Genomic DNA, 27997 nt, shown 5'->3' with positions numbered 1-27997 from the left:
TTCTGAAATGCAGGATGGCAGGGGCAGCCCACCCTTCTTTGCCTCTGCCAACCCGCATCTCAAAATTTGCCTCCCACCGCCCCCTTTTAGCCAATTGGCATAAAAACACACACACACACACACACACACACACACACACACACACACAACCTCCATGCCAAAGTTCAGCCTGCTAGGGCAAAAACTGTGGCTGCCAAAGGGTGGTGAAGTTAAAAGCTAAAGTTAAAGCTAAAAACCATCATAGTGGACGTGTGCTGTACCTCTGGTGTCTTCAGGCAGGACGATGTGTGCTGTACCTCTGGTGTCTTCAAGCAGGACGATGTGTGCTGTACCTCTGGTGTCTTCAGGCAGGACAATGGGAGGCATGGCCCCGCCTGCAGCTCGGCGGCCTGTTCAGGTCCAGGAAGTCTGGGACATCTATACGTCTGTAGAGGAACAGATCAATACAAGTCTATAGACCCTTTTCTTAGCAACCATTTTGAGGTGGTAAAACAGGAATTAAAGCAGGTGTAACCAATACCATCAATGATGGTTCCATTCCATTTAGGTGTTCCAGTGCCAGGGCCCTCCTTAATGTTATTGGTTATATCTGCTTTACCATCTCAAAACGGTTGCTGTGAAAAGGGCTATAGAGGAACACATGCTTTTCACGTCAAGGACCCCTAAACTGATACAAATTAGACCACAGACCCTCACCGATGCACCTTTTGTCCTCACAATTTTAGATGTTTTATTATAGAAAGTGTATGAAACCAAAATAGTCATACAGTTTGCCATTGTGTTACTTAGTTGGAATTCTAGTGAAAACAAATTATTACCATTTTTGCTGAGGACCCCCTAGGATCCCCTCAAGAGTACTAGCCATTTGTCACTAGTGACCTTGCAAAGTGATTTAGCTCTAACACAAAATGTGTTACAGTAGCCTATGTCCAAAGTCCAAGCACTTTTTTGTCAGTGGTGAGTGAGGTGAAATAAGTTTTGTGTCCAGCACTTTCCAGGGATGTGTGGGCTGAGAGGTGGGGCAGATGGTGCGTGTGTCCAAAAAGCACAGGCAATAGAGCTGAACAGTCACGTGACATCTTTTGCCCTGGAAGTGAGTTTCCCATTCATTTTCTCCATAGACATTTAGAAAAATCCTTATATAACGAGTTTTAAGGCTGGAACCAAGCCAACCCGTGACCTCCTAAATGAATCGTGAGTGACCATAAAACATTTCAGTTGGAGCAAAAATAAAAAATAACATTGGGGGAAAAAACTAACTTTTGATTCCCCTGTGATGCTGCCCTCTGCTGGCCGTTCACAGAATTAAAACAGTAATAATACTGAGTCACTGCATTCTGAGAAGTTGGTGCACTTGGTGGGCAATGAAAAACAATCAATGAATGCTTTTACTTCCTCTTGACAAAAGCCGTATTGCGAACGTGAATACAGTCCAATGTGGTAGAATGTAATGAGTTATATGCAATGAACTGAGAAACTTTACAACAATGTCAGTTACCTAGTTTCTTTGGCACCCGTCAACCCCAAATTTGAATTTCTTGATCTGCATAATCAGATACTCTGGGAAGGAGGAAAAACAGGACATCCTGGAGAGAAAGGGACAAACATTTAGAGAAAAGAGTCTTCTGAATTTAGAAGAAAGTAGCAAAACTCTTTAAAAGGCCATTGCTTAGAACTGAAAGGCGTGAGATGATGCAAAGACATGCAGGTGTAGACTAGCCCTTGCAGGTGCAGATGGACCTTGCTTACTTGATCCCGGCTGACTTGGCCTGCAGCGCTGAGCTCCAGAAGTCGGGGACGTTCTGGGGCTCCTGGCTCGGTGAAGGCCTGCAGGCAGGCAGTGAAGGGGATCTGGGCCCTCACCGGCTCCGGAGGGGCCCGCATGTTCTCCGCATCCCAGAACCTTCAAAATAAAAGCACAAAAACATAAACAGCCCTTCAAAATGCATTTTCTCCAGAAAATGCAATTTTCTAGTTTATTCCTAATGGGCTGCTAATTATATATTTGGTGTTCAGAAAGTAGCATTTATCAATACACAGGATGTTTATATCCCTTGTGCCTGGTGAATCCAATGTGAGCATGATTCCTATATAGGCCCAATTCAGTCTAAGAAAAAGCCAAGATGTTGGTTTATTTCAGATATTTTAAATAAAACAAGAGTCCAACACAGGTGGCAATTGTTGCACTAGACTTCATAGCTTCCTCCTCTCTTACCCCTGGTGTTTTTCCACTGGACTTTATTTTACCAAACTTATTGCTGCCTCTGTGTAACTAAAACTCCAATCTGCAACCAAACAAACTAAACATCCTTGAAGCACACAAATCCAACGGCAAATATCAACAGTCTGGCCAGTATTTTATTGTCAACATAATTACAGAACAAAGGCAAACAAATATCAATCATAATAACAATAACCAATATTTATAATAGACATCTTTCTCTGTAGTGCACTTTTAAGCCTCCGCACTCCTCCATGTTAAAAAAGGCAGTAAATGGAAAGAGAATGAGCCAAGTTCAGGAGGCTTTCAGTAGGATCAAGTGGTCACTTTGTTCAGGGTGCGAGCTGAGACTAGTGCTTCCTTTGAAAGCAGCCTGGTTAGAAAGAACAGAGAAATTAGTTGAGTTGCTGTCGCTGGACGGCTGTTTGTGAAAGACTTAAAACAGTCTCTCATGCGGTCACACAAAGCGGTCACACAAAGCAAAGCTCGTTTACACTTTAAACATTGTTTAGTTTGAGTTTGCTACACACATTTGCACTTATGACCAAAATCGAAGGCAAGTTAGATTTTTTTTTGATATCCTGATGCCAAAATCAGTGGGTTACATGTTTTTATTTCACAACTTTCTGTAACCTATCACACACACCACAACGTGACGTCTCAACTCGCCCCTCCAACAAAAACAGAAAGGATCAGTGCAATTAAATAAGACATAAACTCGAACTTATATTATCCACAGACAGAGATAAAAGACAAATTTAGAAACAGTTTAAGTGCCGATTAGGCTGGTGCAAAAGGTTTGTACATGGCTGCATGTACAGCAGGTGCAGTCACACTCATAATATTCACTCAAATCTTTTTAGTAGCGCGCGCACACACACACACACAGCAGCAGCACAAACATGGCGTCTTGTCATCTAAAAAAATATTTGCGACACTGAATCAGAACCCCCCACTCAAGTCCAGTCTACTTTCCATGTAGCTCCACTAGCTCTGCCAGTCCAAGTACATTGGTCCCAGAGGCACATAAGTTGGCTAAAATAGCTTAAAACAGGACAATGGGGGCTGTGGATAAGTACTGTTGTAAAGGGATTAGTTCAATATCTTCAAGAGCTTCTAATTCAAACTTATCAACGTAAAGGGCAAGATTACTCCCAACATCTGCACCAAGAATTAGTCAAACCTTAACAAACAATAAGTCTTACGTTGTGTTTTTTTTTCTTTCTTTTTTTTCTCTGCGTTTGATTTAAAAAACACCTGCCATTTTAGGTCAAGGAAAACAAACGGAGACTTCAGCTAAGCCAGTAGCCTGTAAAATCAACAGAGTTAAAGCAGTTGCCAGAAGCTGCACTTAGAAAGGAGAGGAGAGGAGCCTGGGTTGAATAGTAGTTTGTAGGTTGTTTTGGTCTATTTACAGTAGGCGGCAGGTGGATTGGTTTTACCACACGAGACAGTACAGTGAAGCGCCCTGCATGGTTTTGCGCAGCCACGACTTGGAGCCTTGCCGCCGCCGAGCGGCGACAGCGAGACTGTGCATACTCGAACGTAACTTGTCCAAAACGTTATCGTGTCGTTTTACCAATAACTTGCAATCATGTCGGTGGGGGAACATTTTATTGTCCCTCCATTTCAAAACTCATTCCGGTACGCCTGCAGAAGGCTTTGCTACAGTAGATGAGGGACAAGCACGTTAAATGAGGAAATGGCATTTCCTCATTCCTCACAACAATGAATTGACGGCGCAGAGTCACATTTTCGACATGCTGCACACCCCCTACGCCAAGCTGCGCCGAGAGGACGCCCAGCTGCGGCGACCCCCTCGGCGCAGTCAGCGCCGCCGATTTCGCTCGAGCATAATTTGTGCTTTAGTGTCAGAAGGTTTAGGCAATTACAGGAAAGTATTTCAAACTCAATTTAAGTTACTTTCCTGACTGACAACTCATGTGACACATTCCCAACGGCCCCAATGTGGTAAGCCCCACCCACCTGGCCCTCCAAAGAGATCAAAACAAACCTGATTATTTGCGGCTAGTATTCTAACCCAGGTCTGGGAGGATGTGAAGGGGAAGGGAAGTGGTCAGTCACTACAATCATGGTCGTATTGTGCTCTTCTTCTTTTTTGATCAGTCTTTTCCTGGTTTCCCGGCGCTAGCTCCCGCCTCCCTCGTCTTCTTGCTCCTCCATGTTTTTGCGCGCCATCCTCTCCCTCCGCTCCGCCAGCCGCTGGCACCGAGGGCAGTCCCTGCCCACCCGGAAACAGCCGCGATGGAAGCAGGCGTGGCACTCTGGGGGGTGGAAACATGGGTCAATGGAGTGCAACAAATAGAACCAGCAACAGTTAAAAGCACTTCGCAACATCTCCATGCTTAACAAAAGAAAACAAAGACATAGTAGACAACTTCCTAATCTCTTTAGGGAGGTTCCCATCTTCTAAACCAAACAATGAGGCAGCGTTCAACAAAGTCAACCGGTTTAACCACTCCTATAATATGGGAAGAACCATTGGGACGGGACAGCCAATCACAGTCTGACCAGAGGGAGGAAGGGTAAGAGGTGGGTATAAAAAGGAGCAGCGGATTGAGGCAGCAAGGGAGAAGGCAGGAGGAGCTGGGTGGTGAGACACCAGAGATAGATGCACCACCCCCGAAACCAGTTCATACACGCCCCACATGAAAAGCTATCCTCCAAAAGAAGCCACCAAACAGCTTCAAAAGTCTCCAATGTCTCAGCTGAGCATTTGCAGCTCTGATTTTGTCTCTCCGTCAAACACGGAGGTGAGGATTAATGAAATGACAAGCAACTCAAATTCAAAAATAGTGTTTATTTCACATTCACACCAAGATGGAGCTTAAATAATAATAATAAATAATAATAGCATGTAGACGTAAAAGCAAGTAAAACGTTTAAATAACAGTCCTTCTGACTGACACAGTATCCACATCCACATTCCACACAATGTAACACTATCTCACTTCAACAAAATAACAATAAAAACAGAACTGCTTTAAAATAAAAGGCTCTGTGGTGAGGCAGCATAGCAACAAGCAATGTTCCCAGTGGAAGAGTAAGCACGTTTGCATTTGAACCAAACCCTATACAAGCTAACTTCACTTCAGGGAGGAACTGATCAGTGAAATCTGATGAAGTATTGTTGTATTGTGGTAGGGATGACGCAATCAGCCTTTTTCACAGCAGGTATTGTGTGTAAAAGGCAAGGTAAACACAGGTGCAACCAAAACCTTAATGAGGGCCCCAGCACTAGAACACCTAAATGGATCAACACTGGAACACCTACCGGTAAATGGATTGGAAGTTGGAAACCCTCTTTAATGTTTTGTTTGCACACCTGCCTTTTAGACACAAAATGGTTGCTGTGAAAAAGGCCCATATAAAGCGCTATAGACTAAAGGTAAAGTCCCAACGATTGTCACACACCTGAGTGTGCGAAATTTGTTCTCCGCATTTGACCCATCCCCTGGGGGAGCGGTGAGCAGCAGCAATGCCGCACTCGAGAATCATTTGGTGATCTAACCCCCCAATTCCAACCCTTTGATGCTGAGTGCCAAGCAGGGAGGCAATGGGTCCCATTTTTATAGTCTTTGGTATGACTCGGCCGGGGATCGAACTCACAACCTCCCAGTCTCAGGGCGGACACTCAAACCACAAGGCCCCTGAGCTGGTTTACACACATTTTGTGTCTAAAAGGCAGGTGTGCAAACAAAACATTAAAGAGAGTTTCCAACTTCCAATCCATTTAGGTGTTCCAGTGTTGGGGCCCTCATAAAGGTTTTGGTTGCACCTGTGTTTACCTTGCCTTTTACACACAAACCAAGCCAAGCCAACTGCGGTTGTTGAGGCTAGGCACATTGAATCAGTGTATTGTTTCCCGCCAACAATGTGACCAACTTGGCGACTTTGTCACTAGATTTAGCAACTTTTCAGAAACCTCTGGGGACTTTATTTATAAAAGGCAAGTAGCAACAAATCTGGCGACTTTTTCTGACCATGGGGAAGAATGTTAAAGTGTTGAATCCCACAGCATTTGCCAATAAATTGGTAGGCTGATGCTAATGCTGGTTTGCTGTACTTGCTGCACAGCCCCCCTCCCTCCGCTGGGAGCGGAGACTGTAGGTTATATATTGATATGCAAATTAGAATGTGGCGTCATCCGGCGACTTATCACATACACTGCATACCACCGTAAATCACCGCAGGGGGAATTCCTTCACCGCTACAAGCCCTAGCGTCTCGTTGGAATGAAAACCTGTATAATCTTCCACTGGTTTAGAGGGAACATTGGCACCAGATTGATGTTGCCTAAATTGAAATTAATGACCAGAGCAAACATAAAACCATAAACGTTAATGCACTTTTGCTATCATTTCTCATCCCTAGCATAAAAAAACGACAGAGACAAGAAGAGAGACCTGCTCCAAACCCAAGAGAGAAGGCAGAACATCAGTTATCAGCCAGCAGGCTTCAGACACCCAACGCCACCGCATACAGAATCTACTGTATGCCTAAATAAATCCACCACCAAATAGCTGCCAGAACAAAGTTCAACTACCCTCCACCAGTTGTGCAACTCTGCAAACCCACAGAACCAAGATGAACAACCAACAACAATAACTCAATGGAAAATGGCATTGAGAGGAAAAGTGAGAGAGAGGGAGAGAGAGGGGGAGAGAGAAAGAGAAAACACCTCAAACCACCAAAAGGTTGAAAGGTCATGGAAAAGCAGATGAAAGAGGAAGACCACAAACGGCGGTAGGACTGCACAATTAATCTTGATAGAATTTAGTGTATATATCATATTTTAGTTTCATAATCGGCAATATCTGAAACATGCCATTGGACTGATTGTTGAAAATTGTAAATTGTTGGTATAAGATACAAAAAATGCAGTAAAATAATTGTGTTGATCAATTCAACACTAATAATTGCAATAACCATAGCTGGAAAAATAATTGTTGGAATTGTCAACTTAGCTATGATAGGTATGATTGTGCAGCCCTCCAGAAAGGTGCTTGAAATCTAAAGCACATTGGGAGCCATTTAACACAAGACTGTGAGTAATGTAGATTCAAACCAGTGTCAATGTGGATTAAAACCAGTGTAAACACAAACTGACGCTTGCTCGTCAAACATGATGGGATTCAATGTGGATTAAAACCAGTGTAAACACAAACTGACGCTTGCTCGTCAAACATGATGAGATTCAATGTGGATTAAAACCAGTGTAAATGCAAACTGACGCTTGCTCGTCAAACATGATGGGATTCGATAAGGACGGCCCTTAAACAATCCTATAATAATATATATAAAACCCTTAATCGGTTAAACTGATATCTGACATGCTGTCTGGACACACAGACTACTGTTTGTCAATGTCCACCAGGTCAATCAAACATTAAATCACGTATTTGTTGTCGACTGATTCCAGTTTGACTTTGGTAACTGCATGTCATGTTTCTCTGATATCCAGCTTTTCACAGCTGGACTGGGCAAAGGAAAGCCTGCCTCTCCTAACTTCCTTTCACTTCAATACAATCGTCCGTGTCATTTATCGCTGCGCTCTCTTCACCTTCCATTTTCTCATCTTTTTCTGCCCTTTCCCTCAGCTTCCTGCCTCTGGTCAGTCTCCTGGCTTTGCGAGTTTTTTGGGCTCTGCAGAGATTCGTCGTTTCAATCTGTGGCTCCTCTTGACGTTCCCCCTTAACATCCATCTCTCTTTTCTCCTCGCTCTCTCCCCCTCTACCCCCCTCCCTCTTGCTTCTTTCTCTGGTGGAGAAAATACTGGACAGCTTCCCAGGATTTAGCAGCCCCATACCGGGAAACCTCTCCGCTTTTACGGGGCTGGATTTGGCTTTTCCCGTCACGGCTGTCTCCCTCTCCCCCTCACTCCCTTCCCTCTCGTCTTCGTCTGGCGTCTCCTCGGGTTTCTCGTCACCCTCCGTTCCGTTACCTTTGCCCGACAATCCTTTTTTCCCACCTTCTGCTTTCGCTTCCATTTGCCCCATGCCCTCCCCCTCCCCCTCCGCTCCGCTTCTTGACAAACTCTTCACTAGCCTCCCGAACCCGGATACCTTCCACCGTCCTTTCCTGTCTTTTCCCATTCCCGCTTCGTCTAGACTTTCCATGCTGCCTTGCGTCCCGCTGTCACTGGCTGGACTGTCCCTTCTGGAGATGTTCTTCGCTAGTCGGTCGATTTGAAGGATCTTTAGCAAGCTGCCCTTTTCCCTTCTTGCCTGCTCATCTCCACTTCCCTCACTCTTTTCAGCCTCTTTGTGATCTACCTCCCTACACTGATCGTTCCCCCCCTCCTCTCCTCCTTCCTTCAGTCCTGCCTCTTCGCCTCCAATCAACTCCTCCTCGTCCTTGTTCTCCTTACTCCTAGACAAGGCCTTGGCCAGTCTTCCTGGTTTGAAAGCTCTGAATATCCCCCCTCGTTTCGCTTCCTTCACGTCCCCCGTCTCCTCTCCTCCGCTCTGAGCTTCAACCGCTGCTTCACTGGTCTCCTTGTCCCGATCTACGTCCTCCTCCCCTCCCTCCCCATCTCTCTTGTCCTGGGAGAGCGCCCTGGCCAGTCTGCGGTGGAGCCTGGGGAACTTCCAGTCTCTCCAGGAAGGTGCGGCGGCGAAAGGGAGATGGGGAGGGTGGGGGGCTCTCGGGCCAGCCAGCAGGGGGGGCTCACCTTCGCAGCGCTGGCACTTGTTCAGCTGGAAGGGGAAGATGATGTCTTTGTCGTTGCTGCAGAACTCGCACACAAAGCCCTTGGCCTGGCACAGCTGGGAGAGACAAGAGCAAAAAAAAAAAAAAAAGGTGACCTTTGCTGTCAGGGCCCCCAATTTATGGAATAGTTAGATTTGTTCATCATGTTTTAAGCTATTATTTAAAACACACTTTTAAATAATAGCTTTTATGTGATTTATATATTTATTTTATTTGGTATAGCTTATTCTATTGTCTACCACACTTTGACCACAGTTTATTATAGTTCTCCCTCTTATTTTATTTTGTATGTAATTGGCTGTATTTTATTTCAGTGCTTTTAATGCACTTTGTTTTGAAAAGTGCTATAGAAATGATTACAGTTTAAGTTTGTTTAGACTAAATGCTTCACCAAGACATTCATAATGTCCTTGTGCTGCTAAATAATGGGCTACACAAAAATAGACCTATTGAGCGACATATTTGTTACCGATTGTCCCAGAAGGAGACAGTGTCATCTTTGGGGAGGACAGGTTTATTGTTTTCTGTTCTTTCCGTTTCATCACTGCATTTACTCACTGTTTTATACTTTGATACTACCTGGATAAATAGCTATGTCATTCTCCACCACTCAGGTAAAACCACAACATTAAAAACAGTAATCTCAACCAGTCTCACTGGACCCTAAGCATTTTCTGTTAGGTTTATACCCAGAGAATCACAGTTATAGTAAAAGTGAAATGAAATGTATAGATCTCGGTTTGCTCAATGCTAAAAAATGTATTGCACTCAGTGTTTCCCACAGGATTTTGAGAATTTGTGGTGGGGGACCGCAGACCCCCTAGGGGGGTGCGTGGGCATGCCCCCCCGCGAGATTTTTTTTTAAACATTTTAAAGTAAAATGCATGAATTTGGTGTACTTTGAGAAAGCTTAAAGTCCCTGGAAACCAAAATCCACAAAAACGTTCTAACTATGTTATTTAGGGTCTTATGTTAGTAATTTTGTGCCTCCGAAATTATTATACATTACTTTCAACCCAAAGCCTTAAAATCGCCACTTTTCTACAAGATTCTACAAAGTACTTCCTCATTGAAGACAGCAGTGCGTGAGGTGCTAAAACGCAGGAGCTTATGACGTCATAAGCTCTATATAACCTTTGTACACGCGCGCAATCCGCACCCACCTATGGCAAGTCCGTTCTTTGCCCCCAGTGACAGGCTCCCTCGCTGTCCGTCTCCCTCTCACTCTGTGTGCCGTCTGCCGTCTGCCAAGCGCTATGCTTGTGAGATTAGCAAGGTGTCGGGTTTCAGGCATGCGCTCCTCTCTCTCTCTCTCTCTCTCTCTCTCTCTCTCTCTAGAATGGACAGAGATCTCTTCCTCTCGGAGCAACGCGCGAACACACACACACACACACACACACACACACGGTGTGTGCACTCATCTCTCTTTCTTTCTCCGTTTCCCTCCCCCCCTCTCTCTCGCGCTCTCCGAGAGACAGAAATTTCCCTGCTGTAGATGGGACACGCCCACACATTCCGCGGGAGAAAGTACACTCTAAAAAATAATGAAATCTCATGAGTTTTGCCATGGCTGTCAAACCTAAATTTATATACTTTGCGACGTTCATCATCGTTCAAATTTGGCTGGTGGCTTATTAACATAGGGTCCTGTGATGTGATTAACTCAAAATGCTAAATAATAAAGAAATATTTTTGGTTTCCAGGGACTTTAAGAGCAAAATTAAAAGGCTAGATCTATGAAGAACATGTCATCATTACTGTGCTGTGGGTTTACAATGACAAACTAAATTTCTCCCTATAGGTCAGGGATACTCAACTTGCTTTGCCACTTTCGTGAAATGATAGAAGGCGAGGGGCCAGTTAATAAACAAACAATATACATTTTTCTGTAGCGGATTGTAGGTTTTTGGGGTGTCAGCCGGAGTTTAGGCTGACAGTGTTGTGCACACCGGATAGTTAGTTAGGTTAAGTTAGTTAGGTTAAGTACATACATAAGTGCCTGGGTAGCGAGCAGATGGCGGTATTTGACAATTTAGCAGCTAAATCATAGATTATTGAAAGATATTCCATATTCCAGACTGAAATGCTATAACAGAAGTATTGGCCAGAATGACATGAACATTTATTGGACACTTATTCAGCGGATATCTTGCATGTTGCGTTCAGGTGCACTGTAAAAAAAAAAAAAAAAAAAAAAAAATTTTTTTTTTTTTTTTTTTTGGTCAACATCTTATTGTGGCGGTCCAAATATTATTGTGGCGGCCCGCCACAAATTCCTTTATGTATGGGAAACACTGGCACTGTTGTGGAAAATGGTTCACAGACCAAGCTCAACTCAATGGATTAGACAGATGCTGACAAATCTTCCACTTGAAAAGATTACCGTAAATTCCGGACTATAAGACGCACCGGTGTATAAGCCGCGGGACCAAAATTGACTATTTTTTTCTTCTATAAGCCGCACCGGACTATAAGCCGCGGGTGTTTTGATGTTTAATTACCATATAAAAGGGTTCGTGCACAGAGAGGAATGTCGGGAAAGAGATCGCTGTTTGGGGAAGCTCCCATTTATTAACATTTCAACAAAACAAAAGTCAGGTCACTAATCCCCAGACAAAATCACACAATAGGCTATATGTGCAGCAAACCTGTAACCAGAGAAGTCAAGTCACTAATCCTCGTCTTCCTCTTCTTCCTGCATACTGAAACCACCAAAGTCCTCATCTTCAGTGTCGGAAACGAACAGGTTCAGGGTGGCTTCGTCAACCACTCTCCTCTCTCCTTCATTGTCACTCAAAACCAACGAACTCCTCTTCATCTGTCGGCATCGAACAGCCTCTGAAGCCTCTGACGGCCCTCAGCGCCAGCTGTGGCGGCGTCATCCTTTTCATCCCGCAGCAGTCCAGCGTTTTGGAACCCTTGGTGATTGTGGATGTTTTCACACTCCTATAATATTCCGTGATCTTCCTTTGTGTGAATTCGCCGAAGTTTGTGATTTTCTCCTGGTAGTCGGGAGGGAGTTGTTCAGTAGTTCTCCCCCGGACGGACAGTCCCTTTTGCCCAGGTTACGCGCGGCTGCTCTGTTTGATCGGCGGCTGCTCTCTTTTAATGCGAGATTGACTGCTTTCAACTTGAAAGCTGCGTCGTACCTTCCCCATGGTAAGTGAGAGTGTTGCTTCTACTGCTCGTCTTGTTGTGAATATTCCTTGATCTTCCTTTGTGTGAAATCGCCGAAGTTTGTGATTTTCTCCTGATAGTCGGGGGAGGGAGTTGTTGCCCGAGTGGCCGTTTGCTTACCGTAATTACCATATGTAAGTGGTCACGCACAGAGGGGATTGTCGGGAAGAGATGGCTGTTTGAGGAAGCTCCCATTTACCGTATTACAACATTTCAACAAAACAACATAACACAACACCACCGTTGTTTATTTTTACAGTGCACACAGTGTCCGCGGTGTGGTGAAAAGAGGGCAAGAGAGGAAATTAAAACAGAAGTGGATTTATAGTTAGAAAGAGTGCTAAAAAAGAGAGATTTTTTTTTTTTTTTTTTTTTTTTTCTGAAAAAATCCATAGATAAGACGCACCGTTATATAAGCCGCAGGGGCCAAAAAACGGGAAAAAAGCCGCGGCTTATAGTCCGGAATTTACGGTACTTACATATTGAAAGCTAAACAACATATATTTGAAGATATTTGGATGCCTTTCATAAGTTATGTTGGTAATTTAAAGTTAGCAGAAGACGAAGCATAAGTAGGTTTTGTGATGGCAGTGCAATTCCAGAAGCTAGAATGTCTTTTTGATATATTGTTTTTATTTTTCTTTACTTGTATGATGTTAAACTTAAAAAAAAAAAAAAAAAAAATGGTTTAAGATTACCCATGTACAAATTGGAGGAGCAGAGGTGTGGGTGTTGGTGTTGTTGTTGTGTTGTTGGTGTTGTTTTGTCTATGTATTGTAAAGATAACAAACTGTAAATAAAAACATTTTTGGAAAAAAAAAAAAAACAGTAATCTCACCACACAGCCAGCTACGTGCGTGGAACCAAGTTTCAGCAGCTCTTTCATGCGGGGAGCCAGTTCTCCGTTGCGCACGGCAGAGAGGTCGTTGAGGGAGAAGAGGTGAAGGTCCTCAGTCAGGTGACCTGGCAGGCAGTCGAACTGGTCCAGCACCCTGAGGGACACACACACACACACACACACTAAGCATTCTGAACATAACCGTCATAGTAGGAACTCAACAATGGACGCACTATTTGAGTCATACCAGTAATAGCGTTCATTGTTCAGTGCGTTAAGTTATGTATCTTTTTGTACATTCTTTTATGATTTTTATTGCCTGTTGTATCTCTTGTATGTTAACCCCGTGTATGTATCCCTATGGACCTGAGTCGGCTAATAAAGTTGAATTGATAACGTGATACACACAGCTACTATTGTGAACTCTAAATACACACAGACGCGCAAACACACACACATGCAGCTTACTCTTTAGCCAGGCGACAGGTCTTGAAGAGGTTTTTCATGTGAAACAGCTGCACCCTCAACACCTGAACAAGAACAAAAAGGAAAATTCCACTGGTCAGTCTACAGTACCTTCACCTGAACAGGTGGTCAGTCTACAGTACCTTCAGCTGAACAGGAGGTCAGTCTACAGTACCTTCACCTGAACAGGAGGTCAGTCTACAGTACCTTCACCTGAACAGGTGGTCAGTCTACAGTAGCTTCAGCTGAACAGGTCAGTCTACTGTACCTTCACCTGAACAGGAGGTCAGTCTACAGTACCTTCAGTCGAACAGGTGGTCGGTCTACAGTACCTTCACCTGAACAGGTGGTCAGTCTACAGTACCTTCAGCTGAACGGGTCAGTCTACTGTACCTTCAGCTGAACAGGTGGTCAGTCTACAGTACCTTCAGCCGAACAGGTGGTCAGTCTACAGTACTGTACCTTCAGCTGAACAGGAGATCAGTCTACAGTACCTTCAGCTGAACAGGTGGTCAGTCTAGTACAGTATCTTCAGCTGAACAGGTGGTCAGTCTAGTACAGTATCTTCAGCTGAACAGGAGATCAGTCTACAGTACCTTCAGCTGAACAGGTGGTCAGTCTACAGTACCTTCAGCTGAACAGGAGGTCAGTCTACAGTACCTTATGCTGAACAGGAGATCAGTCTACAGTACCTTCAGCTGAACAGGAGATCAGTCTACAGTACCTTCAGCTGAACAGGTGGTCAGTCTAGTACAGTATCTTCAGCTGAACAGGAGATCAGTCTACAGTACCTTCAGCTGAACAGGTGGTCAGTCTACAGTACCTTCAGCTGAACAGGTGGTCAGTCTAGTACAGTATCTTCAGCTGAACAGGTGGTCAGTCTAGTACAGTATCTTCAGCTGAACAGGTGGTCAGTCTAGTACAGTATCTTCAGCTGAACAGGAGATCAGTCTACAGTATCTTCAGCTGAACAGGAGATCAGTCTACAGTACCTTCAGCTGAACAGGTGGTCAGTCTACAGTACCTTCAGCTGAACAGGTGGTCAGTCTACAGTACCTTCAGCTGAACAGGTGGTCAGTCTAGTACAGTATCTTCAGCTGAACAGGTGGTCAGTCTAGTACAGTATCTTCAGCTGAACAGGTGGTCAGTCTACAGTACCTTCAGCTGAACAGGAGGTCAGTCTACAGTACCTTCAGCTGAACAGGAGATCAGTCTACAGTACCTTCAGCTGAACAGGAGATCAGTCTACAGTACCTTCAGCTGAACAGGTGGTCAGTCTAGTACAGTATCTTCAGCTGAACAGGAGATCAGTCTACAGTACCTTCAGCTGAACAGGTGGTCAGTCTACAGTACCTTCAGCTGAACAGGAGATCAGTCTACAGTACCTTCAGCTGAACAGGTGGTCAGTCTAGTACAGTATCTTCAGCTGAACAGGTGGTCAGTCTAGTACAGTATCTTCAGCTGAACAGGAGATCAGTCTACAGTACCTTCAGCTGAACAGGTGGTCAGTCTACAGTACCTTCAGCTGAACAGGAGGTCAGTCTACAGTACCTTCAGCTGAACAGGAGATCAGTCTACAGTACCTTCAGCTGAACAGGAGATCAGTCTACAGTACCTTCAGCTGAACAGGTGGTCAGTCTAGTACAGTATCTTCAGCTGAACAGGAGATCAGTCTACAGTACCTTCAGCTGAACAGGTGGTCAGTCTACAGTACCTTCAGCTGAACAGGAATTCAGTCTACAGTACCTTCAGCTGAACAGGTGGTCAGTCTAGTACAGTATCTTCAGCTGAACAGGTGGTCAGTCTAGTACAGTATCTTCAGCTGAACAGGAGATCAGTCTACAGTACCTTCAGCTGAACAGGTGGTCAGTCTACAGTACCTTCAGCTGAACAGGAGGTCAGTCTACAGTACCTTCAGCTGAACAGGAGATCAGTCTACAGTACCTTCAGCTGAACAGGAGATCAGTCTACAGTACCTTCAGCTGAACAGGTGGTCAGTCTACAGTACCTTCAGCTGAACAGGTGGTCAGTCTAGTACAGTATCTTCAGCTGAACAGGTGGTCAGTCTAGTACAGTATCTTCAGCTGAACAGGAGATCAGTCTACAGTACCTTCAGCTGAACAGGTGGTCAGTCTACAGTACCTTCAGCTGAACAGGAGGTCAGTCTACAGTACCTTCAGCTGAACAGGAGATCAGTCTACAGTACCTTCAGCTGAACAGGAGATCAGTCTACAGTACCTTCAGCTGAACAGGTGGTCAGTCTAGTACAGTATCTTCAGCTGAACAGGAGATCAGTGAGTCTACAGTACCTTCAGCTGAACAGGTGGTCAGTCTACAGTACCTTCAGCTGAACAGGAGATCAGTCTACAGTACCTTCAGCTGAACAGGTGGTCAGTCTAGTACAGTATCTTCAGCTGAACAGGTGGTCAGTCTAGTACAGTATCTTCAGCTGAACAGGAGATCAGTCTACAGTACCTTCAGCTGAACAGGTGGTCAGTCTACAGTACCTTCAGCTGAACAGGAGGTCAGTCTACAGTACCTTCAGCTGAACAGGAGATCAGTCTACAGTACCTTCAGCTGAACAGGAGATCAGTCTACAGTACCTTCAGCTGAACAGGTGGTCAGTCTAGCACAGTATCTTCAGCTGAACAGGAGATCAGTCTACAGTACCTTCAGCTGAACAGGTGGTCAGTCTACAGTACCTTCAGCTGAACAGGTGGTCAGTCTACAGTACCTTCAGCCGAACAGGAGGTCAGTCTACAGTACCTTCAGCTGAACAGGAGATCAGTCTACAGTACCTTCAGCTGAACAGGTGGTCAGTCTACAGTACCTTCACCTGAACAGGTGGTCAGTCTACAGTACCTTCAGCCGAACAGGAGGTCAGTCTACAGTACCTTCAGCTGAACAGGAGATCAGTCTACAGTACCTTCAGCTGAACAGGTGGTCAGTCTAGTACAGTATCTTCACCTGAACAGGTGGTCGGTCTACAGTACCTTCAGCTGAACAGGTGGTCAGTCTACAGTACCTTCACCTGAACAGGTGGTCGGTCGGTCTACAGTATCTTCAGCTGAACAAGACCATACAGTGAAAACATGACACAAGATGCGACAGCAGCAGGGTGTCAGAATGATTATGGAGACATCACTAAACAGGAAGACCCAGGTTCAATCCCCCATTACAGCAAGCTGTAGAGGTGGGCAACCCAAAGGATAAACTTCTCCTTCTGGGATCAATAGCCTATATACCTTTATTTATCTTTTATTTAGCCATGGCAGAGTTTGACCATTCATGCTTTTAGCCAGTTACACACATTGGAGCTCCCCAAAACTCTGTCCTTCTACAGCTACTGCTACACTGAAGCAATTTGAGGTAAAAGTGCCTTGCGCAAAGGCACCGTAATGTCAAGAGATTGAGTTTGTTATTCATTAAATTTCTCTACACAGATTTCCTCAGCTAGGGGATTTCAACCAGCAACTTCTTATCACAAGCCCACTACTGTAATATTTAGGTGACTTCCACCCAGTGCATGACAACTACGTTTTTGTCCAGTGGCTGGTAAAGCTCCAGTCCACAGGATTTCTAGAATAGAGTTGAACCTATAAAATCATGGTTGGCTATCTACTGTAGTAGCTGTTAAAGCTGAGCACAAGCAGCCTTTTGGCTGTACAGCAGCAGTCAAAAGCCTCCAACTCACCCTGACCGCCTCCAGAGCTTTGTTCTTCTTGTACAGGCCGCTGTTGATGTCGTTGGGGTTGAACAGCGGGTCTCCGGCGATCTTGCTCAGCAGATCCCGGGCGAAGTTGCTGACGTAGTATTTGCTGAAGTCCCACTTCCTCAGCACGCGGCCGGGGACCACCGCCTGGGCGTTCTCATGGCAGCACTGACAGAAGTAGCGGCCGAGGTATTCACAGTATCGCAGTCGCTTGATGTAGTCTGGGGGGGGGAGGAGAGGACACAAAATGGATGCCGTGGAATAAGAACAATAAAGCGTGTGTCATGTACTATCACTCAACTCAAAGTGTTAGCATGAAGCACTGGAGCTAAGAAAATGTTTACTTGGGATATACATGGATGATTTTGGAGTCTAAATTCTCATCCTTTAACCGGTAAACTGTCTGAGAAAAACTCACTATATTAGTTTAATATGTGAACACTCTTGAAAAAACATGTTTTACTCCAACTGTCTGGGATCTGTATTTTTGTCCCTTATTATTGGTTTCATGTAACGTTGGCATTCTAGGATTTTAAGCTTATTCCACTGTTGTAGTCCTCATGGGACTCTGTTGAAGAGAGTCAACCAAATACCACAAAGTGTTGCTTGTACCTGGGTCGATGCGGGTGCCACAGCCAGCACAGCGGTAGTTCTGTTTAGCCACCACTATCTTCCTCCTGAGAGAGGCGGAAAGACCATTTTAAAATATTTTAAAAGGAGAGGCAGGTACATACATACGATGATTCATGTCTGCATTTAGCAATGCTATTTCTATGATGTCAAGCCAATGGGATCAACATCATCAACACTGCTAAAGCGGAAAACACGCTTATGCGAAAGCCTCGACTTGGAGCATTGCCGGCGGCGGCGGCTATAGTCCCATATACTCAAACGTCAGCTTGACGAGCCATCACAGGGAGTCCACAGCAAAATAAGTAAATTGTGTGATTTCACTAGGATTTCAGTGACTAGAAGTTAGCCCAAGGAGAGAATGTAGTGTATATACTTGGTAATAGCTTCACTCTCTGCTGTTATGTCCCCAACTACATTATATTTGTGCACTGTTCGCATCAGCTGTGTCAAGTCACATTTTTGAGGAGCTGCACGCCAGCTGTGCCGGCAGGCTCACCAGCCGCGCGCACCGATCGGCGCATTCAGCGAGGGCTTTGATGGTCAAGTATGTAACGCACATAAGTCTTCAATTTGTCATCAGGTACAAAAGTGTGCAGCTGCTCTGGAAACAACAAAGGTGAAACTTATTTTGTGCCTCCACAGAAAGCTGGTGAGAGGCTTTACATGCAAATGAGATCCATTCTGTAGTCTTATCAGTTCTGAAGCAGAAAATGTCCCTTTATTCCTAGAAGATCCTCCTGGACGCTTTCCTCCGCCAAGGAGGTTATGTTTTCGGTGCCGTTTGTTTGTCTGTCTGTTAGCAGGATTATGGAAAAAACTACTGGATCGATTTTCATGAAACTTCATGGAAGGATGTAGCATGAGCCAAGGAAGAACCTGTTACATTTTGGAGCATGGGCCAAGGAAGAACCTGTTAAATTTTGGAGCATGGGCCAAGGAAGAACCTGTTAAATTTTGGTGCGGTTCCGATCGGACTCACAAAATCTGCATATCATAACAGCCTGGACTATTGGCCTTGGCGGAGGTCTGTGCTTTCGAGTGCCCTTCTAGTTCTCAGCGGAACAGCTCCCAATTGATAACATCACACATTTAAATCTAAATTCTAAGGCTTCTGGTTTTTGATAGAGTTGTATATTTTCATAAAACTTGAGTGGACTGTTTTAAACAATGGCAGAACATTCCGTATTTCAGTATTACAGAAAATCAAAACAGGAGACAGAATGACAAAAAGCAAGTGAATGTGAAGGCACAAGACAGGTAAAACCCGGTGTGGACTCACTTGGGGGCGGGGTGGATGTTGAAGATGATCTGAGGCCGGGGCGGGGCCCACTCCAGGTTTCCTCGCACCCGGATCCTCAGCTTGTAGATGTCAGCGTGTTCGCCGTCGTCAGGAGAGATGGGCAGAGAGTCGGGGATGGGCAGAAGCTGGGGGGCAGAGAGGCAGAGGAGCAGAGTTGAAGTACAGGAGTAGAGCAGTTTGTGCTTAACGATAACATGTTGAAGTACAGGAGTAGAGGAGTTTGTGCTTAATGATAACAGGGAAACTGTCTTTTCCATTTCCCCTTTCACAGGGCTCAGAGGTCAACAACAGAACCTCAGCAGTCAGTTGGTCAGAACGGCCAAATCGCTGCCCATCTCTCGGCAGAGACTAAAAACTCACCTTTTCAGGCTACACCTGGGTCCTTCCTGAACTAACATAATTATTTTCATTAAAAACTAAATAAAATGAAAATACTAATGTTACTAACTTCCTGTTATATTCCTTCTCAAACTACTTACTAATGTTACATGTTACTTATTCCTTCTCAAACTACTTTCTACAAAGTGCTACCCTAGTCCATCAAAATGTCTTAGCTGTCAATGATTGTGTTGCATAGTTGTTTTCTGTACCGTTGACAAAATGTGATATTGTAAGTCGCGTTGGACAAAAGCATCTGCTAAATGACATAATGTAATGCAATAACATATAAATATTATATAATCTCAAAAGGTCACCAATTATTTCTCTATCTGCAAAATATAAATATTACCAATATTTGGCAGTTGGTGGGTGTTAATTTAGGACTCTGCCTCTTGGTAAAGGACACTGAACTGGACAGACTCTTTCCATAACATGGATTTGAACCCAAGTCTGTGTATATTTGCCTGTTTTTGAATCATGTCTGGTTTCCTTATTGGCTGCTTCACTTGCTGTCTTATTGTCTGTAAATCAGTTTCTGACTATATTTGGAAAAGGGCTAAATGAATCAAGTTGAGTAGTATAGTTCAGTGGTTCTCAAAGTAGGGTCTGGGGACCCCCAGGGGTCCTTGAGGGGGTTCCAGGGGGTCACCAGCAAAAAAGGTTTATTTTCACTATAATTCCATCCATAAGTAACACAATAATAGAATGTGGCCATGGGTTTCATACATTTTCTCTAATAAAACATCTAAAACCAAAAATCCTATCAGATGGGGGGGCCCTCAGACAAAATCTTATCAAATGGGGGTCCGTGGTCTAATTTGTCTCATTTTAGGGATCCTTGAGATGAAAAAGTTTGAGAACAACATAGTTTATTATCGTGTGCCACTGCATGTTCATTGCCATATGTGGAGCAATGAATTGTGCAAGTAAGTAGGGGGGAGGTGTGTACATGTGTGCGTGCGTACGTGTGTGTGTGTGTGTGTGTGCGTATGCGTACCTTCTGTGGGGCGTCTTGCTCTGGGACCAACCAGTCGAGCTCCGAGGCGGCGGGGAGCTGCATGCCCTCAAACTGCCGGAGCAAACCCATGGCTACAGACTCAGCAGAGTTCGACTGGAGGAAGGAAGGAGAACTGCAACCAGACAGAGAAAGGAGGAGACCGAGAAAGGAGGAGAGAAACACATTTTTCAAAATGTAATAAAGATGGTGTTTCATGTAGAAGTTTGCTCTTTCTGGTTAAGACACAAACTTTGCGTTCTTTCTACTGAAGTTTATCCTTTATCCCCCCCCCCAATATGCTTCCTCCAATACATGTGCAATCGCCAGCCGCTTCTTTTCACCTGACAGTGAGGCATTTCACCGGCAGCACGTAGCGTGTGGGAGGATCACGCTATTCCCCCCAGTTCCCCTCCCCCCAAATAGGCGCACCGACCGACCAGAGGAGGCGCTACTAGTGCAGCGACAAGGACACAAAGCCTTAATCTGGCTTCCCACCCGCAGACACGGCCGATTGTGCCACAGGCCTCGATGCACTACTGCACTACCAGGACGCACAAAGTTTCTACTTTTTAGATGGTAATAATGATTGTGGCTCTGCAGCTCGACAACTGAGTCCAGGGCCAAATGACCATATTAGAGTTTTTTCTGGGAGTGATTGTTGTAACCTGGAACAACACGTGCATGCTTTGCCTATCTTGCAAACAGATTTGAATTGCTTTTTGCAAAGTGGACGATGAGAAACAGGTAGTAGCTGTGTTCCTTACATGGACTCTGAGCTGAGGAAGGACCTGCTGCTGGAGGTGACGCTGCGCTTGATGTCTGCATCTGGGACAGAGGGAAAGAAATGGTCAAATGAAATACATGTTTGAAGCAGTAAGGAGAGTTTGACACGTTGTCAGCAGGGCAGGAAACTAACATTTTCATCCACCGGCCATAGTGGCAGAATTGACCAGTCACTTTCACTGCATTTCCAGCAAATATGTTTTATTTGTTTTAGAATGGAAAAGATTAATTTTCACCACCAAAATGTATCGGCAGTTGGCAGGTGGCTAGTGTTAATTTCCTACCCCTAAGTCAGATGGCATTATTTGCTACAGCTAAGCAACCTTCTCTGTTATGAAGAGATGTGGTCAGGGAGGGACGTCAAAAAAAGTAGGGCTAGGGGGAAAATATGCATTAATAAAAAATACATGGAACTTGAGTATCCCAAAACCTCAAGGCTTGAAAATCCTTGAAAAACAAAAACCAACCAACCAACAAAAACCAACAAACAACCATCACATCCCTGATTAAATTCTTCTCAGTGGTCAGCATGCAGGAAGGCCAGAGAAATTCAGCGGTAGAGCAGCTCCAACATATCTGCTCCTTATAGACCTTATTCGCTAACCCCGGACAGCGCCATATTGTTGACATACCGTCCTGCAGCTGACAACTATAGTAACGGCCTTATTGTCGTTTCTGTTCCATTACAAAATAGCGATAGTGATGACAGCAATAAAAAAAACAGAGTTGTTGTTTGTATGCTGCCGTTAATGCCTGTAATAATAAACAAAAGAAAAAACGAGGTAAACAGACTTTGTTGTGAGGAGCTGTCAGAAAGTTTCACCTGTCTCTTCCAACTATTCACACACCTCTCCTGTGTCGACGTATCCTCAGTCTCGCTCCCTTCACGTCTGTGGACGGTAGAGATAGAAACAAACCACGGGGACTTTATTGCTGTCATTACTACAGCCATGCCTAACGCAGGTCACCATCCGAACACAATTGGAACGATACAGGTAACGCTAACGGCGGCTAGCTTCCTATAAACGCTGCTCTCACATAGGTTGTCACTTAAGAGCTGCAGCGCTATGTCGAGAACATGGCGGCGGTGGGCGTGCCCGTAAGTGAGTGACGTCAATCGAATAAGGTCTATACTAAAAACAACATGCAAGAACATCAAGCAGTACAGGTTTGGCAGAAGAGGGACAGCAAACTTGATTAGCTAATCTAGTCTTTCTAAAGCTAAATGTATGACTATGAAGGCTTCTTAAAATATGAACATTCCTGCCTGTTGGTTCACATGGGTCCACACATGCTAGCTCATATCAAAGCCCTTCTGGCTAGAGTCAAAGCAATGTTACAGACTGTAACATGACTGGAACTTACAGTACGCCAAAGAGCTCCATTATCAAGTTAGTCAATTCCAGGGGGAAATTCAACAAATGGCTGTTATCATTTATGCACAGAATGAGCCTGTGTTTGAACTGAAATGATTCTGCATAATAGAATAACGTGCGAGGATCATTTGATTTAAGCTGTCCACTGCAAGTCTCTGGCCACATTTGTACCATGTGATGCTTTGGCGTGAAGCACTACTTCAAGCTGACTGGCTGTAATGCAAAGTGATGATACAGTAGAGATGGGACGATATGCGTATATGATCGATACAACCACAATACAATGTAACAAATAAAAGTTCTAAGACATCAAAGTATGACAACAATTTAGAAATGTCATTACAAAGTGCAAATAATATAATTTGGATAGAGAGCTCGTGAAACTGTGATCGGCAAGACGTCTCATTTGTGATTACTACAGCAGAATAAAATGCGGCAAAATTACTACATTTTCTGCCTCACGATAGGCATCGCCACATTTTGGTATATGTGAAGCGATATATTGAAATTTCTATACAACGTCCCATCCCCATAATAAAGGCATAGTGCTCCAGGATCTAAAGGGAGCTACAAGGTGGTAGGGTGTGTGTATGTGCGTAGCTCATGCTCCTGGGAAGTGTTTTGGAGAAAGTGAGTGAAGGGGTGAGTGGATGGATGGATGGATGGATGGGAGGGTGGAAGGATGGATGAGTGAATGAATCCAGGAGTGACAGGAGGCATAGAATGCCACTTTCTTATTCACACTAGTCTATTCCCATCAGCCTGCCTGAAGCCCAGCAGGTTCAGGTACACACCAGCAGGTTCAGGTACACACCAGCAGGTTCAGGTACACACCGAGCAACAAGGACCGACAGAAGCAGCCAAGCACAAAGTGAGCTAAGGCCAGGAGGCGGCAGCTGGCTCCACTCCAAACTGAAAACTCACTGTCTTGCCCTCATGCCTGGACTTCAAACATACTGGCAGAGCCTGAGCAGGAAGTCATACTTTCATCTACTCGCCAGTGATTTTAAAAGTTTAATAGCCAAATCTGATTTGGAGAAAGAAGTACCTAGATTCTATTTTTTCATCATAATGATAGTTTCTGATTATCCAAAATCATGTCATTTGCTTCATTGTAGTTACTTGCACCTCCCCAATACAGTCCTAATGGGCAAATATAACTCCAAACAAACAACCCCAAAAGCACCTACATTTGTATTTTTCCACCACATTGATCGCTTGCTCTGAAATGAGAACAGAAACTAAAGTCATGCCTTTCACATGCAGTGTCACTGTTGATGCTACCTTGGGCTTGGCTACTGTACTGTTTTAGCCCTTCCCGTTTACTCTGCCAACCAGCTGTGGCTGCAGCGCTGTGTAAAGCAGTGGAAATACATAGGGAAGTTGTCAGGTCAAAGTAAATATACATGATGTCACCTTACAAGCTGAGTGTCAATACATTGACATGCTGTGGCTGCTTTTGACTTTTGGCCCATCGTGTGTATTGGAGAGTTGTTGTTTTTTGTACCGTTTTCCTTAAGTTTTGCTTTCATGTACCATACCGAGTTTCCCTGTGTAGGAAATCTATATAAATACATCTTGACTTACTTGCTAAGAATAAGTAGCCCTATAGTGAAGCAACTGACAAGACTTTGGTCTGAATTGATCGATACGACGACAAAACAAATGGGAAGGGGGGGGGGGGGCAGGAAAATAGGTTACGGGTGGAAAATGGCCACAGTTGTGAAGGGCAGCGGCTAAGGAAAGAAAATACATTCTTTCTCACTTTGGAATTGAGCCATTAACTTCCTCCCATCGCGCAACCCCTCCCCTCCCCGCCCCCTCCCACAGTGGGCAGTATGTTTGTAGACACCCCCTACCCCCTACCCCCTACCCCCAGCCTGCAGATACCTGAGAAGAGGGAGGCGAGCGACAGGGAGAGGCCGCTCTGAGACACCGCCAGCAGGGACTGGCCCTCACAGCCATCTGAGAGATAGAAACTAACACTCAGCATGGTCGCCTGGCCACCAAAACAAACACGTTACACATACACACACACAACACTGCACCGCCACCACCACAAACATGTTACACACACACACACACACAACAATGCACCACCACAAACATGTTACACACGTTACACACACACACAACACTGCACCGCCACCACCACAAACACGTTACACACACACACACACACACACACACACACACACAACACTGCACCGGGTCGTGCCCTCAAAGTATGCGCCTATGAGCTGGCCGATGTCTTTACAGACATCTTTAACCTTTCTCTGGTTCAGTCTGTAGTCCCAACATGCTTCAAGAAAACCACCATAATTCCAGTCCCCAAAAAACCAAATGTAACATGCTTAAATGACTACCGCCCAGTAGCACTTACCTCTACCATCATGAAGTGTTTTGAGCGGTTAGTTAAAGTCCACATCACATCCTCCTTGCCCCCCGGACTAGACCCTCTACAGTTTGCCTATAGGCCAAACAGGTCCACGGATGACGCAGTAGCTCTTGCGCTGCACTCTGCCTTCTCCCACCTGGAGCAGAGGAACACCTACTTGCGGATGCTGTTTGTGGATTATAGCTCGGCCTTTAACACCATAGAGCCATTCAGACTGATCACAAAGCTCCGTGACCTGCGTGTCAGTACCTCCCTGTGCAGCTGGATCTTTGACTTCCTTTCGGACAGACCACAGGCAGTGCGGATTGGTAATACCACCTCCTCCACACTGACACTAAGCACCGGTGCCCCCCAGGGTTGCGTGCTCAGCCCCCTGCTGTACTCCCTGTACACCTATGACTGTATGGCCAGACACACCTCAAATACAGTCATAAAGTTCGCTGACGACACCACCATCATCGGCTGTATTACCAACGGAGACGAGTCGGCCTACAGAGCAGAAGTGAGGGCCCTGACATCGTGGAGTCAAGACAACAACCTCCTGCTTAACATCAGCAAGACCAAGGAGATGATCGTGGACTACAGGAGGCATCAGGGAGAGGGGCACCCCCCGCTCTACATCGAGGGAGCGGCAGTGGAGAGGGTCAGCCACTTCAGATTCCTGGGAATTAACATCAGTGATGATCTGACCTGGTCACATCACGCAGGTGTTGTTGTGAAGGCAGCTAGACAGCGGCTCTTCTTCCTCCGGCGCCTGAGGAGGTTCGGTTTGGACTCAAGGATTCTGACCAACTTCTATAGGTGTACTATAGAGAGTGTCCTGACTGGCGGCTTTACGGCCTGGTATGGCAGCTGCACCGCCCTGGATCGTAAGGCTCTGCAGAGGGTGGTCAAATCGGCAGAACGCATCACCAGGTCTCAGCTGCCAGCCATACAGGACCTCTACAACCAGCGCTGCAGGAGGAAGGCAAAACGGATCCTCTCTGACCCCAGCCATCCCAGCTACAGCCTGTTCACGCTTCTGCCATCAGGCAGGCGCTACAGGAGCATCCGGACTCGAACAAACAGATTCAAAGACTACCCACAAACCATCAGGCTGTTAAATGGTTGTTGACTGGTTGCTTCTATTGCACTACAGCACACTTTTTAAATTATATGTAGATTTGTCTTGTGTTTATGTATGTCTGTGTGTCCTGACTGCTATGTAATTGGGGCTCTGTTTTATGTTTGAGTTTACTAACTTGCTTTTATTCCTTTTATTCCCTTTTTAAGAACTCTGCCTGCTTTTGTTTTTTAAGACACTCTGCTTCCCTTTGATGTTTCTTTTATGTCTTTTTTAACAGTGAAGTTGAGTGGGTTTTCGAGCATAAGAATTTCATTGCAGGTGATGGATGTTTTGCATTGTTACCGGCATATGACAATAAACTTGAAACTGAAACTGAAACACCACAAACACGTTACACATACACACACACACACAACACTGCACCGCCACCACCACAAACACGTTACACACACACACACACAACAATGCACCACCACAAACACGTTATACACACAACACTGCACTGGCCTGGGCTGGGCTGGTAACAGGTCTCCCAGGCCTGCATACAAACTACTGTCCTGTCCTATACTCTACTGATAGGTGCATGTACATATGCAAACAGCCATAGAGGTGCCGAAGTCACGCGCACTTCCGTGTTCCCCATGGGGCCTCAGGACAGGAGGTGAATTCTCCATTCATTTTGCCATTGACTATTCGTAAAATCCTTATAAAAAGAGCAAAACCAACAGCATCCTATCAGGAAGTCAAATGATCCGAACCATATAACTCCTAGGTGTGCTGGAGTAACCTGACCGGAATTTGTGTATGAATAACTGTGTCTAATAAAACATTTATACTCAAACAAACACACCTAACTACTCTTCGATGACCCCTCGACTCAGGTCCAGAGTACCATGTTTATGAGGCATGGTAAAGAGTACCATGGTAAAGAGTACCATGTTTATGAGGCATGGTAAAACATGAAACGTTACTGGCTTGGTGAGCAATATGATAATATGGTAATGAAGTTAATGAATTATGATTCACAGAAAATGATTGATTCAGACCAGCTAATGATGAACTCCCCATAGGCTTCCATTAGATTTTGCATTGCAAAATTCAACACCCTTTGCAGACTGGATTTGAATTTTATGTGCTTACAGTGGCTGGGTGATATGTCAACTGTTTCATATCACTGTAGCTGAAAGCTGTTCTTCACAACAAATATCGCATGTGAAATGCCAGCAGCTGAGTCGACACAAATGTAAAATGTGCAGTCCAGGGTTTTTCTAACAATAAATAATATATTTGAGATCAGGACAACTCTGACTACTGTCACTCCCCAAGGTCCATTCTAAGCCAGGAAAAACCCTCAAAAACAAGTTATCACATTCATTCTCAGTTTCCAGATGACTGTAGGAACCCTGTTTAACCCCCCCTCTCTGCCGTTCCCTCAGTCCCTCTCTCTACCTCTCAGCCTCCACCTCCTCAGTCCCTCTCTCTACCTCTCAGCCTCCACCTCCTCAGTCCCTCTCTCTACCTCTCAGCTCGCACTCCTCCACCTCCTCAGTCCCTCTCTCTACCTCTCAGCTCGCACTCCTCCACCTCCTCAGCCGATCCCGAGTCAGACAGTCCCTGATAGGAGTCCTGGGAGCTCCGCCTGGAGCCGCCGCTGTCTGTGGAGTGGAAAACTACAGGGGAGGAGGGAGAGATACAGAAAGAGAGAGAGAGAGAGAGAGAGCAAAATTAATGACCAGTAAACTGTAACTGTAACAATAGGTGCTTTCGGACCGGAGGGACTTTTTGTTTTAGCAGCGACATGAACATTTGGACACTTATTGTGTCTGTGTACTTATTATTGTGTACTTATTACTGTAAAAATAAAAAATAAAATTGCAATTCCATCGCGGGCCACACAGGGGGCTGCCCGTGGGCCGTA

General features: G+C 45.0%; 1 protein-coding gene across 2 annotated transcripts in view; it reads right to left on the bottom strand.

Annotated features, from left to right (window-relative positions):
* Positions 1 to 3388: 3388 nt before the first annotated feature.
* rubcn (rubicon autophagy regulator) overlaps positions 3389 to 27997 on the bottom strand; it is a 46785-nt gene continuing 22176 nt past the window's right edge. Inside the window, exons 11-20 of one of the 2 annotated variants that reach the window (XM_083647154.1) lie at positions 27642 to 27749; positions 21221 to 21281; positions 20457 to 20589; positions 19058 to 19203; positions 17758 to 17822; positions 17128 to 17366; positions 13437 to 13498; positions 12969 to 13122; positions 8916 to 9009; positions 3389 to 4506 (exon numbers count right to left, since the gene is read on the bottom strand). In XM_083647154.1, coding sequence (XP_083503280.1) covers positions 4370 to 4506; positions 8916 to 9009; positions 12969 to 13122; positions 13437 to 13498; positions 17128 to 17366; positions 17758 to 17822; positions 19058 to 19203; positions 20457 to 20589; positions 21221 to 21281; positions 27642 to 27749 — 1199 coding nt within the window. In that variant the 3' untranslated portion in view covers positions 3389 to 4369. The remainder of the gene's footprint in view (positions 4507 to 8915; positions 9010 to 12968; positions 13123 to 13436; positions 13499 to 17127; positions 17367 to 17757; positions 17823 to 19057; positions 19204 to 20456; positions 20590 to 21220; positions 21282 to 27641; positions 27750 to 27997) is intronic. The other variant, XM_083647155.1, reaches the window with a different exon arrangement.

The sequence above is a fragment of the Poromitra crassiceps genome (genome assembly GCF_964638095.1).
Source record: "Poromitra crassiceps genome assembly, chromosome: 12".
In the NCBI taxonomy this organism is placed as follows: domain Eukaryota; kingdom Metazoa; phylum Chordata; class Actinopteri; order Beryciformes; family Melamphaidae; genus Poromitra; species Poromitra crassiceps.
Note: the sequence above shows the minus strand (reverse complement) of the source record. Positions and strands in the feature narration are given on the sequence as shown.